The sequence below is a fragment of the Sylvia atricapilla genome, chromosome 5 (genome assembly GCF_009819655.1).
Source record: "Sylvia atricapilla isolate bSylAtr1 chromosome 5, bSylAtr1.pri, whole genome shotgun sequence".
NCBI lineage: Eukaryota > Metazoa > Chordata > Aves > Passeriformes > Sylviidae > Sylvia > Sylvia atricapilla.
Window position 1 is genome coordinate 71,279,112 of NC_089144.1, and position 16,022 is coordinate 71,295,133.

The 16,022-nt window shown below is 49.8% G+C and overlaps 1 protein-coding gene across 1 annotated transcript in view; it reads left to right on the forward strand.

Annotated features, from left to right (window-relative positions):
• Nucleotides 1-12,871, forward strand: part of SLC6A13 (solute carrier family 6 member 13) — a 30,742-nt gene extending 17,871 nt beyond the window's left edge. The window contains exons 8-15 of the mRNA XM_066320125.1: nt 5,000-5,103; nt 7,704-7,828; nt 8,374-8,486; nt 8,628-8,765; nt 9,826-9,928; nt 10,522-10,622; nt 11,055-11,225; nt 12,363-12,871. Of these exons, the coding sequence (XP_066176222.1) occupies nt 5,000-5,103; nt 7,704-7,828; nt 8,374-8,486; nt 8,628-8,765; nt 9,826-9,928; nt 10,522-10,622; nt 11,055-11,225; nt 12,363-12,482 (975 nt within the window). The 3' untranslated portion in view covers nt 12,483-12,871. The remainder of the gene's footprint in view (nt 1-4,999; nt 5,104-7,703; nt 7,829-8,373; nt 8,487-8,627; nt 8,766-9,825; nt 9,929-10,521; nt 10,623-11,054; nt 11,226-12,362) is intronic.
• Nucleotides 12,872-16,022: the final 3,151 nt, after the last annotated feature.

Consider the following 16,022-nt stretch of genomic DNA (forward strand, 5'->3'; position numbering starts at 1 on the left):
ACACAGCAGGTACCCACTGCGTGCTGTTCTGTCTCTGCTTGCTGATGGGGACACTTCAGTGCCTCTCAGCATGACACCTATATTTGATGTATAGCATCCACTGCGGTTCAATAACATTTTGCTTGAAAGTGGCCTTTTTGTTATTTGTGAGTGCTTTGAGAACTTCCTAAGAAAGGATCTGTTTTGGTACTGGGAGCTATTAAATTCCGGTACATGTAATAAAGTGAATATTGCTGAGAAAATTAAGGGACGGAGGAATGGCCATAAGCATCTCAGATAACTGCAGCTCAGGTGTAAAGGTTTTGGCTAAAAACAGAGCAGGAGGCTATTGCAAACTGGAGGAAACAACACATTCAAAGAAATTGAATTATGAATTAAATAGACTGGATGGCTTAGAAAAATGCAGACAATAGTTAAATCAAAATACCCATGCTGCCAATATGCCAGCAAAATCTGAACAGGAAAAACTTTACCAGTCTGTTTGGGAGCAGTGGCCAGAGCACAGCAGGATGCTCTCTTTCCACTGCTTTTACCTGCAGTGGAAAGAGAGTCCTGCCTGACCCCTCAAGGGGTTTTAGTCAGAGTGGTCTGGGAAGAGCTGATAAAAGCCATTTCCCTGAGTCACTACAGGGAGAGAAATTAGCACAGGGATCAGGCTGGGGAGGAAAGGTTTGAGTTGCTGTTTGCTGTGAGTGGTCCATGCAGCCCCATGAGCCCAGTGGTGCTGCTGGAGGAGGCTGGACCCCTTCCACTCCCAGTGACCTCACAGTTGTGGGACTTGATGCTGCTGTTTGACCCCATCACCAGTGGGTCGGGAGCACACACGGCATCAGTCCTGTGGCAGACCCCCAAGCAATTTGGGAATTGCAAGGAAACCGGGAAGGTTGTAGATGTGTCTTGTCTTTGGCCCAAGAGCTGCAGTAACCTTGTAATGTGTGAAATAATGTGCAGGCAGTCTGAGCTGGTGCTCCACAGTCATGCTAAGTGGGATCATAAGCTCTGCAAGTCAAGCTTAGCTTTATTTACGGGCTCAGCCACAGGCTGCCTTGCTTCAAATGGGAGCACATGTGTCTTGGTTTGGGAAGACAGGTATCTGCCAGGGAAAGCTGGAGCTTCCCTTGGAATGGAGAATGTAAGCCACCACTACCACTCTTTTTTGCAATTATAATTTTTTCAGTTAAAAGCTTTTCGGCAAAAGATTTTGGAAATAGAAAGAGCAGTTCTTTACTAGTATGTATAACAAAGCAAACAAACAAAACCCCCAACTACAGCATTGATAACAAAAACAGAAACAAGAACTTCGAGGACTTTGCTTCACAAAAACCCAGGGCAGTTTGGTCTCGGTGCCTCTGCTGGATCCTCAGAGCACCAAGCTGGGAACAGTGGAAAAGTCCCGGGCTGGTAGCTGGGATGGCAGGGTGTCCCAGCAAGGGCAGGGTGTCCCAGCAGGGCAGGGCAGGGTGTCCCAGCAGGGCAGGGTGTCCCAGCAGGGCAGGGTGTCCCAGCAGGGCAGGGCAGGGTGTCCCAACAGGGCAGGGCAGGGTGTCCCAACAGGGCAGGGTGTCCCAGCAGGGCAGGGTGTCCCAGCAGGGGCAGGGTGTCCCAGCAGGGGCAGGGCAGGGTGTCCCAGCAGGGGCAGGGTGTCCCAGCAGGGCAGGGCAGGGTGTCCCAGCAGGGCAGAGTGTCCCAGCAGGGCAGGGTGTCCCAGCAGGGCAGGGTGTCCCAGCAGGGGCAGGGTGTCCCAGCAGGGGCAGGGCAGGGTGTCCCAGCAGGGCAGGGTGTCCCAGCAGGGGCAGGGTGTCCCAGCAGGGCAGGGCAGGGTGTCCCAGCAGGGCAGGGTGTCCCCAGCAGGGTAGGGGCAGGGTGTCCCAGCAGGGGCAGGGTGTCCCAGCAGGGGCAGGGTGTCCCAGCAGGGGCAGGGTGTCCCAGCAGGGCAGGGCAGGGTGTCCCAGCAGGGGCAGGGTGTCCCCAGCAGGGCAGGGTGTCCCAGCAGGGCAGGGTGTCCCCAGCAGGGGCAGGGGCAGGGCAGGGTGTCCCAGCAGGGGCAGGGGGTGCAGGATCACTGTGTAGTGAGATGAGCAGCGCTGATGGAACCACAACGGCGGGACAGGGCTGGCCCAGCTCTCACAGGGTGGCAGAGAAGCTCAGAATTCCAGGGCAAGCAGATGATGGCGGATTTCCCAGGACTGCACTCCACCAGAGACAGTGAACTCCTCCAGCAGGAGCACCAACCCAGCCATGCCTTCTCCCAGAATGCTGAAAACCAGAGTCCCAAGCTGCCTGAAGCTCTGTCCTTTACCTGCCTCAAACCCCCACTTCCCTCTGAGCTTCAACCACCCCTTTGTTCTGTTAAATACTCTTAAGTACGACATTTAGTCTCCTTGGGAACTTATGGGGAAAAAATTTTTTTAGAGTAAAAAGGAACAAAATCTAACCCCCAACAACATGCTGAGGCAGGTCTTGTATTCCCTAAAGATATCCCTTTGGGGCTGGACACGCACCCAGCCAGGTGTGCACTCCCCAGGTGTGAGACTGGGAAGAGCAGGCAGTGAAGTGAGGAGCCCACACACCCCGGGCTGGTCTCTGCTCCACAGTTAGGGTTGTCACTGCATTTTAGAAACGAGTCACGTCATAAGCCACAGAGCTAAAGAAGCTTGACCTCTTGGCATTCGGCTTCCACCATGGCTGGTAAAGCACCAGTTCTTTTTCTGCGTGAGGGGTATTTCTCCTGTGCTTGTGTGATTTGTGCCATATTTAACACTGGCTGGCTCTTCTTCCCTGTAGCTTTCTGCTCAGTGGGGACCCTGAGTTCCTGTCCTTTTCCCAGTCCCTAACCGCTGTGCAATCCATAGGTAGTTGATATCCTTGAGGTTTCTGAAAACTGTTAAATCTGGTTGAAAAGCATCAACTGAATCTGATGTTATGACAAGCATGGGGTAGGCAGTTTATTGGCAAATGTCTTGTTATTTTGACAAATTAAGCAACAAGAGCTACAAACCCCATGAGAGGGCATGTTTTGAGCTCAAATTTGATGGAAAACAAGAGCTCCAACAATGAATAGCAAAATAAAAAGCAAACCTAACAAAGCCTTTGATTCCAGTCTGTGCAAGGATGTTTAAATTATTGATGCAAAGGTGTCTGCTGGTCCAGCTCACCTTAGTGCCTTGCTGTGTGTAAAATATAGCTGCAAAATAAAACCTGTGCCCTTACTGCCCACAAGGATGCTGATGCTTTAGGAATAAATTTTAAAAAGAGCTTTGATCTTTTTCTAATATTTTTGAACTGAAAAAATGAATACCTTTCTCTCTAATGCCCTCATCCCATTCATCTCCAAAAAGAGTAAAATACACTGAGGTCAATTACATTTTTTCACTTCCCAGTGCCTCAAATTAGTTGTTCTAGTCCCATCTTATCACCTGCCCCTTCCCACTTTACAAATCAGAGATTTGATCTCACTCCCTGTTTGATCTGAAACCCTGAGTCCAGGGTTTCCACGGACTTAAGTGAAGGTTGAGGAGTTGAATGTTAGACAAGTGGCTTGCAGAAGAGTCAGTTTTACCAAACCTGGCCCTAGCAGCACTTGGCCTTCTCTCCCTGCTGGGGTTAGCAGCAGTGGGCAGGGAGAGGATTTATTCTGTGCATCGGTGCCTTGAGTTGAATCCAGAATTTCTTCTGGGAAAATGGCTGTTAATGGGGCTGTAACATGCCTTCATAAGGCCCATCAGCCCAGGAAGAAAAAGAAGGAAATATAAACCAAAATCTCTCACCACAAGATTGGCCAGTACAAAAGAGGAAAGGCAGAACCAAGGTAAGGGTGGCCTGAGCAGCAGGGGTGCTTGGGCAGGTGCTGCCCAGCTGACCATTGCCTGGGGACATGAGGTCTTTTTTGGAGGTGTGACTTGAAGTTGTCAAAACCTGTGGAAAGCACTGTGGTGCATTCCAATGGCTCCTGTTCTTCTCAGAGGGGCTCTGGGGCAAGGCTGGTGTTTGTCTGAGGGCTCACTGGCACTGCCTCTCTGGGAGAGGAGAGTGTAGTCAAATGAAGACTTTTCTCATAAAGTTGTCCCAGCAATACTTTATTTCTGCTCCTTGTCTCGACAATGTGGCTACTCTTCAGCAACGGTTGAATGATTGTCTCATCTCTGTTTTATAAAACCCCTAGGGAAAAAAAAGATCTTAGAGAGGAGAGGTTTATTTAATAATCTTTGTCACTGTTTCATTCCTCACTGTTGGTTGCTGCTTTTGCTGTTGTCTGCAGAAGGCAGTGACAGTGGATGAATTTGTGGCTGCGCACAGCTAGGCTTTCAGATGAAATTTGGCATTGACAAATGTCAGCCCTAGAGCCCTGGGATGTGTTATTGACAGCGAGAGCAAAGGGCCTCACGGGAATAACAGTGTTCTTGTATGTTCTTTTAGGAGCTGTTTTTTGCAATCCACTGTTTATTTCCAGTATTCCTCCCCAGTTGAATTTCTTTGACGTTTTGGAGACTTTACGTTAGGTCTTGGAGGGAAGAGCCACCACCACAAGCTGTATGTCCCTGCACTGGCCAGTGGGAGATTGGACTTGCCCAAATCAAGTTCCCTTCCTCTGGTGGCAGAGGGCTCCTTCAGCTCTCATGGAATGAGTTCTTCTGGTCTCCTCTTGCTGGAAGGCTATTGGGTGTCACAGAGTGCTGCAGGTTTGTCAGAGAAAGAAAGAAAAAAAGAAAACAAGAGGTGGTGATGGAGAGCTGTATGTGATTTGGGCAGATGAGGCTCCTGATGTATCCCTTCCCTTTGGCACTCCTAGACCCCCCTGTGTGCCTCACTGGGCACTGTAATTCCTGGCACCGTACAACTTGCCTGTAGAAAAGGCTTGTTTCAATGCAGAGTAGTCCTGCTGGACCTCTGATCCCTGGCCTTTCTGGTGCTTAGAGCAGCCCTTGGGCTCTTTCTGTTCCCATTCGTGCAGTGTCTGTGCTGGCCTTGTCTTCTCACCTATATTTGGTCTCCCTTGCAGGTCTGGATGGATGCAGGCACTCAAATCTTCTTTTCGTATGCAATTTGTCTGGGATGCCTGACAGCCCTGGGCAGCTATAACAAATACCATAACAACTGCTACAGGTAACTGCTGCCTCGAGCCTTCCCCTCTCTGAACATCAGGCATCTGCTGGAGGCTGCTGGCCTTTGGAAGTGTCATCATTGCAAGGCACAGGAAAACTCTTTCCAGCTGTTTTCTCCCCAAATCCAGTTCTCTGTTCTTTGTGCCCAAGAGAGTTGTCTGTCTGTCTCCTCTTCCACACTCTGCAAAGGTAGATCCTCTTCACTGGCTCTGTGACCCCAGCCCACACTACAACCTCCCTGATTACACGGACGCACAAGCAGCCACAGGGGAAGCAGAACTGTGAAATCTAATGACTCTCGACTGCAGTCCTTTCACCTTGTGATTTATTCTTCTGTGGTTGGTTTGGACCCAGTGACTGGCACAGCTGTTAGTGCTCTGGGTTCCTGTGCTCTATTTATGGTTACATCTGAGCCTGCAGATGTGACTTCTGTTTATTGCATGCTGGACTGCAGCACAGAAATGGACCAGGTTGCCAGATCCAATCAGGCTGCTGAGTTGAAGTGGTGAAAATAAACTCATTTTGCTGTGGCTGTATCCATCCCCAGGGTTAAAAGGCTTGTGTGGGAAGAGACCACCACTCTTCCCATACTTTCTGTATGATTGGGTTGCTCCTGGCACTGACTTCTCCCTCCATCTTTTAAATTCAAAATTGTGGTTGTTGCCATCAAAGGTCCAGGCACACCACTGGCTGCATGATCCTTGCTTGGCAGCTTTCTTCACTTTAGGAGTTCATTCCTGCTGCAGGGCTGCCTCTCCAACAACAGCTGGACTAGGATGCCTGTTTATTTTCATGTGCCTTCTCCCACATTCAGTTTTGAGAGGAAAAAACCATAGGAGAAGAAGAGATAATGGATCTGTTTCTGTCCTTGGACATTAGCCCTTTGCAGCCCCGGTCTAATATGTAACATGGAGATGATGACAGGGGCTGCTCAGCAGCAGGGTTGTAAAGACCTTCTGTAACTGCAGCTGGGAGTTGCTGTAGAAAGGGGAGAGACCTCTGTCTGCACATGGTGCTGCTGTGCTTTTGCCCTATATCCTGTTTGGCTTTTCTAGGAACACCGGTCTTAGTTTTGGTGTCAAACCTTTGACTAGCCTTTCCCAGGCATGGACACAGTTTTAATGAGTCAGTCCTGTGCTCTACAGGCTTAGTTTGGCTGATAAGAAAGAACCAGGATTTAGCAGGGGAGAGGGACATCAGTATGGTGCTTTGCTATAACCAGCCAGGTGTAGCCTTGGGAGACCAGGAAAAGGATGTGGGTGGTAGAAACATTGTCCATTTGGCAGTGGTCCAAGATGGCATCAAACAGTATCAACTATTTCTTGTTTCCTGTCACAGCAAGGGAATTCTTCAGGTCTTCCTGGCTCCCTTTCAGAGATCTCTCTGATCTGGCCGTCCCCTTATTTTACTCTCTACCATGACACCCCTTCCCACCTTCCAGATAATGGGAGAACACCTTCCAGCCCATGCCTTTCCAAGGAGGGTTTGACCTGTCATGGATACATCCAGGGGAAAGAGGGAGAAACACCAGGAAGGACGAGGAACTATTTGAAACATGTGAGAATTTGTATCAAATTACTGAGAATATAATTTGAGTGGAGAAAAGGCACTTTATAGCAACTGGAGAAACGAGGTTCTGGCTTGGGCTTCCCGTTGGGTAGATGGGATTGGTGGAGTGTGGCCTTCCTTTCCAGCTGGGAGATTTACTGGGCCTTAGAAACCAAAATACAAATGGTGCTGAGTGCTGTGCAGTCCTTGACAATGCAAGGAGCTGTGCTTTGGCAGGAATAATTTGAATTTGTATGATGCAGGGGCTCTGACCTAGTTAACATGCAAGCAGAAGCACAAAGCCCCAAAAATACTATATAACTGAAGACTGATCACACTGGATTTGCAGAGTAGCATTTAATAAAGTCAGAGCAGGCCATGAAATGCCAGAAGGGGTGCATTCAGATTGGTTCAGAATATTTCAGAATGATGCTGCAAATGTTATTGTTGTCCCCAGGGTTGCAGTCACAAGAGGACTAGGGAGACTCGAGCATGAAAAGGAATTGGATAGATAAGAGATGTTCAGTTTAAAGTGTTGATGGATGAGAATGAGATGAAACAGAGACAAAAGGGAATAGATCAGACAAAATAAATTGGATGGCTGTGATTATCTTTTTCTCATAATGCAAAGACCAGGAGATACCTAGTAGTGCTGAGAACCCAGAAGACTGTAACTGCTCTGAGAAATCTATTACAGAAAAAAACATGTACCCTTCTCAGACAAAAATAAACTGTTACACGCTGATACAGGAGGGACCGGGGCGGGGGGGGAGAGAGGAAAAACGAGAAAAAAACCCTGGCATTTAGATGTGCAGAAAGACTGTCTCACAAGCAAGGAGCTTAGGTGAGCAATGCATCCTTATGCTGTCCTTGGACAAGGCTTCCCTTGAGGGAGTCCTGCTGTATTGTCCAGCCTGGGGCATCTTTCTGCATCTCCTGGTGCTGAGTCAAGCTGCAGGTGTATTAGGAGAGACGCAGTGGCTGGGGTAGAAAAGCAGGTGCTGCCCTGGGGTCTGGGTCACACCCGGCTGATGCTTTGCCCCCTTCTCCCAGGGACTGTGTGGCCTTGTGCTTCCTCAACAGTGGCACCAGCTTTGTGGCTGGCTTTGCCATCTTCTCCATCCTGGGCTTCATGGCAGAGGAGCAGGGTGTGCCCATCGCCGAGGTGGCCGAGTCAGGTGAGTGAGACCCTGGTGGGATGGGACTGTGGGGGAGCTGCCACTTGAGCCCCCGGTGACCAGGGGATGCCTGCAGCTGCAGCTTCCCATCCCTTGCTCTCTGCCTCCAAAAAACAGAGAGAAATGAGCGCAAATGAGTGCACACTCATGAATGCAGATCGAGAGGCAATAGCTGTGGGTTGAGCCTAATAAAAGCTGCCTCTGAGGGTGAGGGTGGGCTAGGCAGCTGCTGTCTCTTGTGGGGAGGGCGCTGAGGTGACGGCATGGCGTATGCCCAGGCTTGTGCTGTGCTCCCTGGGCTCAGAGGCTTCCCCTGGCTCCCAGCCCTTGCAGCAGTGAAGCAGCCAGAGGTTGCCTTGTCCCCTTATCTCCCTTACTGCTTCTCCTTTAAGAGCCCGAGCTCCATGCGCAGCACGGATGCTGCTGGCGTGAGAGGCTGCATGGCCACCAGCTGTGCCTTGGCCGAGTGGCTGCCTCAGGCAGGTCTGAACCAGCTGTGCCGTGCCGCTGCCGTGCCGCCGCTCTGACAGCCCTTCTCCCTGCAGGGCCTGGCCTGGCATTCATCGCCTACCCTCGGGCTGTGGTCATGCTGCCCTTCTCCCCACTCTGGGCCTGCTTCTTCTTCCTCATGGTTGTTCTGCTGGGACTGGACAGCCAGGTAAAGCCGCAGGAGCAGAGCGATTCCCTACCAGACAAAAGCCACTGGCTCTTCAGGACAGGCTTGAGCTGAGGGGGAGCCAGCGGGGCTGGGAAGCTGCTCAGGATGGGCTGACGGAGGTGGGATCTCTGCTTTTTGCAGTTTGTGTGCGTGGAGAGCCTTGTGACAGCTCTCGTGGACATGTACCCCACCATCTTCCGCAAGAAGAACCGCCGGGAGACCCTCATCCTGCTAGTCTCCATCCTCTCCTATCTGGTTGGCTTGGTGATGCTCACAGAGGTATTCTGGGCTCAGACCACCTGCATGGTGCTTGACAGGACAGAGTGGCACCTGGTGGGTGGTGAGGTGTACACTGGGGCCAAGAGCTTACTGCTCAGTCCCATCCTGCAGGAGGCTGCCTTGCCTTTCTCATGCCATTCACCTTCTCCCTTCCAGCCCTTACCCCTTGTGCCAGTCACAGTCCTGGTACTTCTTCTGCGAAGACTGATAGCTGGAGCTCTTGACAGCCTATGTTGTGGTTATAAATTTATCTTGATACAGACCAAACTTTTACAGCTGTAGCCTGTTGCATAGGAATGGGAGTTCCCCTGTCCCTCTCTTTCTTCCCGAATGGAGCTTCAGGAACACTTGCTATAAGGAAACTTGTCAGGCATGGGTGCACCTCTTATCTGTTATACCCATATCCTCTGTGTTATCCTTGTGATTAATTGCCTGGGAGCTAAACTGTTCTTGTTTAAAACCTTTAACTCAGCCTAGCAACATGCGCGTGTGGATTGATGCTGTCGGGATGCTCTTGGCACTTTCTGTTTTCACTTGGGCATAACTGTTGGAAAGCTGTCTCTGTTGTTTTATGTGCAACATTGTGCCTGGACTTACCCACAGGCCTGTTTTGTAGGCAGCCCTGCAAACCAGGGCCGGGAAACAGCCAGCCTGCATGCAGTTATTTCCTTCTGCAAACTGGGACTTCAAAGCCAATCAGATGGATTGTGTATCTTAAAGGGGGGTTCCATCCTCACTTCCAGCTACAAGGGCTGCCTAGGTTTTCTCTTCTCCTGAAACATCCCCACAATCCCTGGCAGTGGGTTGCAGCCTGCTGTGCTGCCCTGCATTGAAATGAAGGGTTGCAGAGACTCCTGAGAGCAGCAGGGTTGGCTGCATGTCTCTGGCAAGCCTGGGGCACAAGGGGTGTGCCTTTTCTGTAGGCTAAAACCCTGTCCCAGAGAGGGAGATGCCTCCAGCCCTGGGGAAGATACTGGGTTTGTTTCCTGCTCTGGCTCCAGCTCTTTGCCTGATTCCTCTCCCCTGTCTCTCCCCTTGCTGCCCACTTGGGCCTTCCCAGGGTGGGATGTATGTCTTCCAGCTCTTTGATTACTACGCTGCCAGTGGCATGTGCCTGCTCTTTGTGGCCATCTTTGAGACTCTCTGCATCGCCTGGGTCTATGGTGAGTATGAACTGGGGGGTCCACAGCTCTGGCCTCTCACGCTCTTGTCTGGTTATTCTCAAAATGCTGGTCGGTAGCTCAACTTGATAATTGCTTCGCAGTGCAAGGCAGAATCTAAACCTTTGCTTTGGTGCCCCTGGACTCAGCTGGCAGGGATCTCCTGACAGGAACACCCTGGGGGATCTGCCTGGCAGATATCCCCTGCATGTTCCTGTGCGCTCCTGCTTTTGAAACCCTCCTTCCTTGGGGAATTGGAGTTGTCTGAAAAATCTTTTCTCAACCTGTGTTCAGAGGACTTGAGACTCAAACATTTTTGAGAGCCCTCTCTGAGTCCTGACAGTCACCAGGTATGGGTAAAGCCTGGGCTGAGGTGCTAGCCTTGGAGATGCTGAGGGGCTGGCCCTGCTGACCTACTGAGCTGTTCCGGGTGGATAGGGACAGAGACAGAGACCAAAGCTGGCCACACTCTGATTGTTGGCTCTGCTGAGGCTACTGCACCTAAACAGTGGTGAAGCAGGACCCTGGACATGCAGAGCCTGCTGCCCTCCTTCCCTGGTGGCAGTGAGGGATCTTGTCCTCGCCCTCTTCTGCAGGTGCTGAGCGTTTCTACGATAACATTGAAGACATGATCGGCTACCGGCCGTGGCCCATCATCAAATACTGCTGGCTCTTCATCACCCCTGCGGTTTGCATGGTGAGGACACACAGGAGGAGGAGCTGCGGGGAGGAAGTTGGGAAGAGCTGGGTGCCTCTGAGCCACAGACACCTTATATATACAGAGGGATGTCCATATATGTACAGAAGGTTTTGTGGCCTGGACTATGGGGGGTTTCGTTATTTGTGCTTGTAGCTTTGGGAGCCAGGTGTGGGGCTTAACAACACGGAGAGGCTCAGTCGTGACAGAGGAGTTTGCTGGTGGGACAAGCTCCTTGATGCCGTGACCAGTGTTGCCCATGGGAGCTGTCCCAGCAAACCCTGTTTAAAGGATGTCTCCTCTGTTGCTGCCCTTTAGGTTCTCCTTTTTACTGTGAGCCTCTGCTCAGATGTGTGCTCACCAGGAAGACCTCTCTTTGCTCACAGTGTTCATTTTCTTTCTCTTTTTTCTTGGTGTCATTCACCTTGCCAGGCAACCTTCCTGTTTTCCTTGATCAAATACACCCCGCTGACGTACAACAAGAAGTATGTGTACCCGTGGTGGGGAGACACGCTGGGCTGGCTGCTGGCCCTCTCCTCCATGGTGTGCATCCCCCTCTGGATCGTCTACAAACTCTCCACCATCAAAGGCTCCCTCAGAGAGGTGAGGTTGCTGCCCTAGGATCAGGGCATGGGCTGTGCTTCTGTGTTGAACTCCAGCCCTGCAGCAGAATCATTTATGTGTTACAGGTTGATTAGAAAGGAGTCCAGAATAAATTAATTAAATGAGTTAAAGGCTATAACAGACCTGGTTTTGAAAGTTCTGCCTTGGAGGGCTGCTCCAAGCTGGCTGCTGCCCCATGGTACCCTGTTTTCATTTCTTCTGTCTCTTGGCAAGTTACACCACGACAAAAGTCATTAGATGGAGAGGATAAAGATGATCTCCACGCAGCCCTTAACTGAGGCTTGAGGACTTGCTCTGAGAAAGCTCCAGGTCCTCCGAGCGTTATGGTCAGCTGAGTTTACCAGTCTGTGCTGAGGCCCTAGATTTGGAATGGAGACAATCACTGGGAATCTGGAGTTCCTGTCAGCCTTAGCGCTCTGGGTCTGTCCTGCTTCCAGAGTGATGCATTGCTGGTTGCTCTGTAACACACTGGAGAGGCAAGGAGCCAGAAAACCAGGCCTTGCTCCGGATGCATCCCTATCATAGCTTATGACTTCAGGGTGAGGTTTCACAAACAGTCCTGAATCCCCAGGATCCCTACCATTCCCTTCCTCTTCCAAGTGTTCACGAAGGAGTGGTAACAGCAATGGGCCCCTGACCCCTGTGTCCAGCACAGACAGGGAGGAGTGGAAACAGCTGCAGGGGCATGGCAAGGCTGCACAGCGGGATGTGGTATGAGAGTAACCCCTTATGAACTTGTCCCTGTTAAAGCCAATCCTGTGTGCACAGGCTCTGTGCCGGGGGAGGGCATGACCTGGAGGTACTTGGTCACCAACCTTCCTTCGGGCTGTTTTCTTGCCCTGGCCTGGAACAAACAGAGGACAGAGCTTTCCTCCATTATCCCTGTGTTAGATATATCGTGTGCTCAGTGCTCGCCTTGGGACAAGATGTTGGAAGATGAGTTCATCCCCTCAGTTCCTGAAGCACTGACTGTCCTTATTTGGTCTGGTCCTGGCATTTAGGGACCAGATCTGCATCTGGGCCTGGCTGGCTGAATGAAACTCATGACTGGTAGGCAAGGGCCCGGGTCACTTTTTGTCCTTGCACCTCTGTTTAGTCTCTGTCTTTGCCTTCCAGAGGTTCCGTCAACTCACCTGCCCACTTGAGGACTTGCCTCCAAGGCCAGGCATAGAGCAGCCCCTTCCCTCCACCAGAGATGGCCTCCTGATGCTGACAGAGCTCGAATCTCATTGCTAGGACCAGTGTGGCTCTCCCTCCCTCCCCCCAGGATGGTTTCTATACAGCCTTTGCCACCCGTTTGATAATGCAAGGATTCTGCACTCACCAAGGAGAGAGGGATTTCTGGGCTGAGCTCCCTTCTCTGGAAGATTTGAAGGGCTGAGGAAGAGGCTGCCACGGAGATGGTCTGTGTGGAGTTAGCAATGCACCTTAATTCTCTCCCTGGAGAGAGCTCTGAAGGAGCACATCAAGCCCCAGTGTTCCTGAGCATCCCCAGGCTTCTGGTGGGCAGAAAGGAAGGACTGACCCTGGAGTAAAGAGTCAGCGTCTCAGAGCTGTGGCTCCAGCGTGGACTTTGGGAGCTTCTCCATTCATTCCATTAAATCTATGTTTTTCCTGATTAGATCCATTCTGTCTCTATTTTGTCTCACTGGTGCTCCTTGCCAACAGCATGATAGGTGAGATGGGTGTCAGCCGAGCTCTGCTGGGCATCCAGGTCTGGATCTCAGGGATATGGGAAGGTGGCCAGGGGAGAGGAAGCTGGGTTAGGGTAGGAAGGAGAGCAGGGGACAGTGGTTCAGAGGCTCCTGTAAGTGGTAAGCCTGGGCTACCCTGGTGAAGAGCGCAATGCCACCTTCTGCTGGAGCCACTGCCAGCGCTCAGGCAGAGGTGTCATCTGTCTGATGAGTCATTCTGTTCTGGGGTCTGAGAGGAGCGTGTGGATTTGTGTTTTCTTCTTGCCAGGGAGCATGGGAAGCTCTCCCTCACTTCAGCAGGTCTGTGTCTTTCCCTGGGCCGAGCACCTTCCAGCTGCTCTGGAGCCAGTCCTGCCGGTTTTCCTGTGAATGGAAGAAGGGCTGAGTGGTGGAAACGGGATCCACGTGTTATGCCAACAACCAGGGCCCCTAGTTTCCAGGCTGTTTGGGTACAAGAAATAAAACTCAAAGAGCTTGTGTTTTAAGTGCTGTAGCCCCAGCATCCGAGGAGGGCAGCCAGAGGACACATCACCCTGGGAAGCTGGACGGCTCCCAGGAAAGCCCGAGGAAGCTGGAGCCTGGACAGAGCTGAGCCAGCAGCCGGAGGCACACAGGGACACTGGTGGGCACCACGCTACGGCCGAGGCTTTTGCTGCCGTGGGCAGAAGGAAACGCGAATTAAAGCGAATTAAAGCGAATTAAAGCGAATTAGCGCATCCTGAGCCATTAGCCACCAGGTGGCCCCAGGCCCCCAGCCTTGGCGCCGGCCTCCTCCTCCTCCCCTGCCTTCCCTGGGGGATTTTCCCGGGGGATGTCTACCTCCCGTGGGGAACGGTGAGCTCAGAAGGGCAGAAAAGGGAAAGTCCACCAGGCAGTGCCCCTGTCCCCAGAAGTAACGCTAATAAAGAGCACCAAAACAACAAACGAGTAAATCAAGCTACAAAAAATAGAAGCGTCAAAAAGAAAACTTAAATTGCCAACACAAAAGCAAGGCGTTCCTAGCTCCATAAGCTCATGGTGCCTCAAGTCCTCAAGGTAGAGATGCCACCCACAAGTGAGTACAAAACCAAAAAGTAGATCTCACCATAAACAGTATTTCTCAAGTTATCCATAGCTGTAACACATGTACTGCAATCAAACAAGCCAAGCAAATAAAACCTCCATAGTATAGTAGACAGTGGTCCAAATATAAGTATAAAAAAGCCTGTCGAATGAGTTACACTGCCCCAGACACACCGAGGTAAGCGCTGTATACTCGCAATACTAAAAGCCACCACAAAATAGCTGAAGACCCACCCTGTACCTTACCCTACAGCCCGTAGCAGCATTCTGGGCCTTGAAAAGCAAGTTCTTTAAGCCATAGTACCCCTGAGAAGATTGAGTCAGACAAAAACCCTCATTTCAATGCCTTATCAACACCTGAACTAGAAAACATAGCATTATGTACCATTATGGTACCATATCCCGTACCACACACCAGCTGCTGAAAAAGTAAAAAAAGCACAATAAACTATTCAAAACGCCTTAAAAGCTCTGAGTAAAAGATCTTTCAAAAATTGAAAACAGCATCTAACAAAAGCCACCTGGTTAGTTAACACCCGAAGTTCCACCAACAGAGCAAGCCCTGCCCAGTCTGAGCTCCTACATACAGTAAATAAAAACAAAGCCCCTGTAGCACATGTAAAAAGTTTATTTAAAAAGACAGTTTAAATCAATTCTACCTCAAGTACAGACAAACCCATCTGTAAAACTGTCTTTGCTCAAAACCCAAGTTGTACATAGTGAATAATACAGAAAGATAGAACGACGTGCTGTGTACCTCAGAAAGATCGAATTGTGAAGTGTAAACCATGTGTAAATATCACTTTTTATGGAATGTCACTGCAACTGTCTGTATACAGCTGTATATTGTTTCTATATAGATATATGCATGTATAACATGTGTTTGTAGAGTTAGAATTCAATTTAGTTTTGGTGATAAGTTGACAATACAGGGATAAGGAGTGATGGACTGTCCTAGAGTAACGTTATGATGCTTTCATCATCTGTTCTGTGTGTGCTCTGTGTTGTGTTCTGCACCTTTAAGAGTGGTTCTGAGAACAAAGCAAAGAAGATGCACACAAGAAGAAAGAAGTTTGTTTGAAAAAACAGCATTCACTTCTGCACATTCTTCTCTCTGGGCTCAGTTGTGTTTGTCAAAAGTACGGACAGTAGCCAGAGAAAAAGCTTTTTTTTTTTTTTTTTTCTTTTAGTTAGTTTAGCTAGCTGAGTTAAAAAAGCTTCCTGAATTTTTTTTTTTTTCCTTAAAACTGTTTGAATCTGCTCTAGACTGAAAAACCCAAACCCCCCTGAGATCTCACCCCTGTGGCCCACTGGGGCCTGGACCTCAGCATTTTCCAGTGCTGAAAGAACTGAAACTGATAAAAAAATAGGAGAGTTGAGCTAACTCACAGCAAAGATTTCCCTCAGTTTTACCATCTCTCCTCGGAGCAGAGAGAAGTTTTATTGTTTCATATTGTTCATTCCTTATGCTTATAAGTATTATGATTGTTAAATAAATAGTTTTTTTCCACTTTTCTCTGAGAAAGTTCCTTTCCTGGACCAGCTAAGATGAGAGGCCATTTGAGTTTGCTCTCCAGAAGAACCCCATTCAAAGATTTCCTCCCAAATTTACCCTAAACCAGAACATGGACTAAATTTGAAATTAATTTATTTGAAATTTCCAGACGTGACATTTTTTTCACAACGCTTTTAAGACACCACGCTTAAAAGGAATTTTTGGTGAAACTTGGAATACGGTGATATCAGCATACGGTGATTGTTTATGATTTGGAATATGGGGAAAGAGATTTTCATTGCATCCAAGATTAGCCTTGCAGTCTATGGAATATGCACCATATTCTGGCCACCTGGGGAGATGCTGATCTCCCTTTAGACAAGAGGGTTGTGGTCATTTGATATTTCCCACCTTCAGAATCCAAAACCTACAAATTTGCCTGAGAATTCAACCCATTACTTATGGGATAACAGGCATGAGATTAAAGGGCCTTTTTTTCATAGATTGTTTTGTTGTGGTGATCGT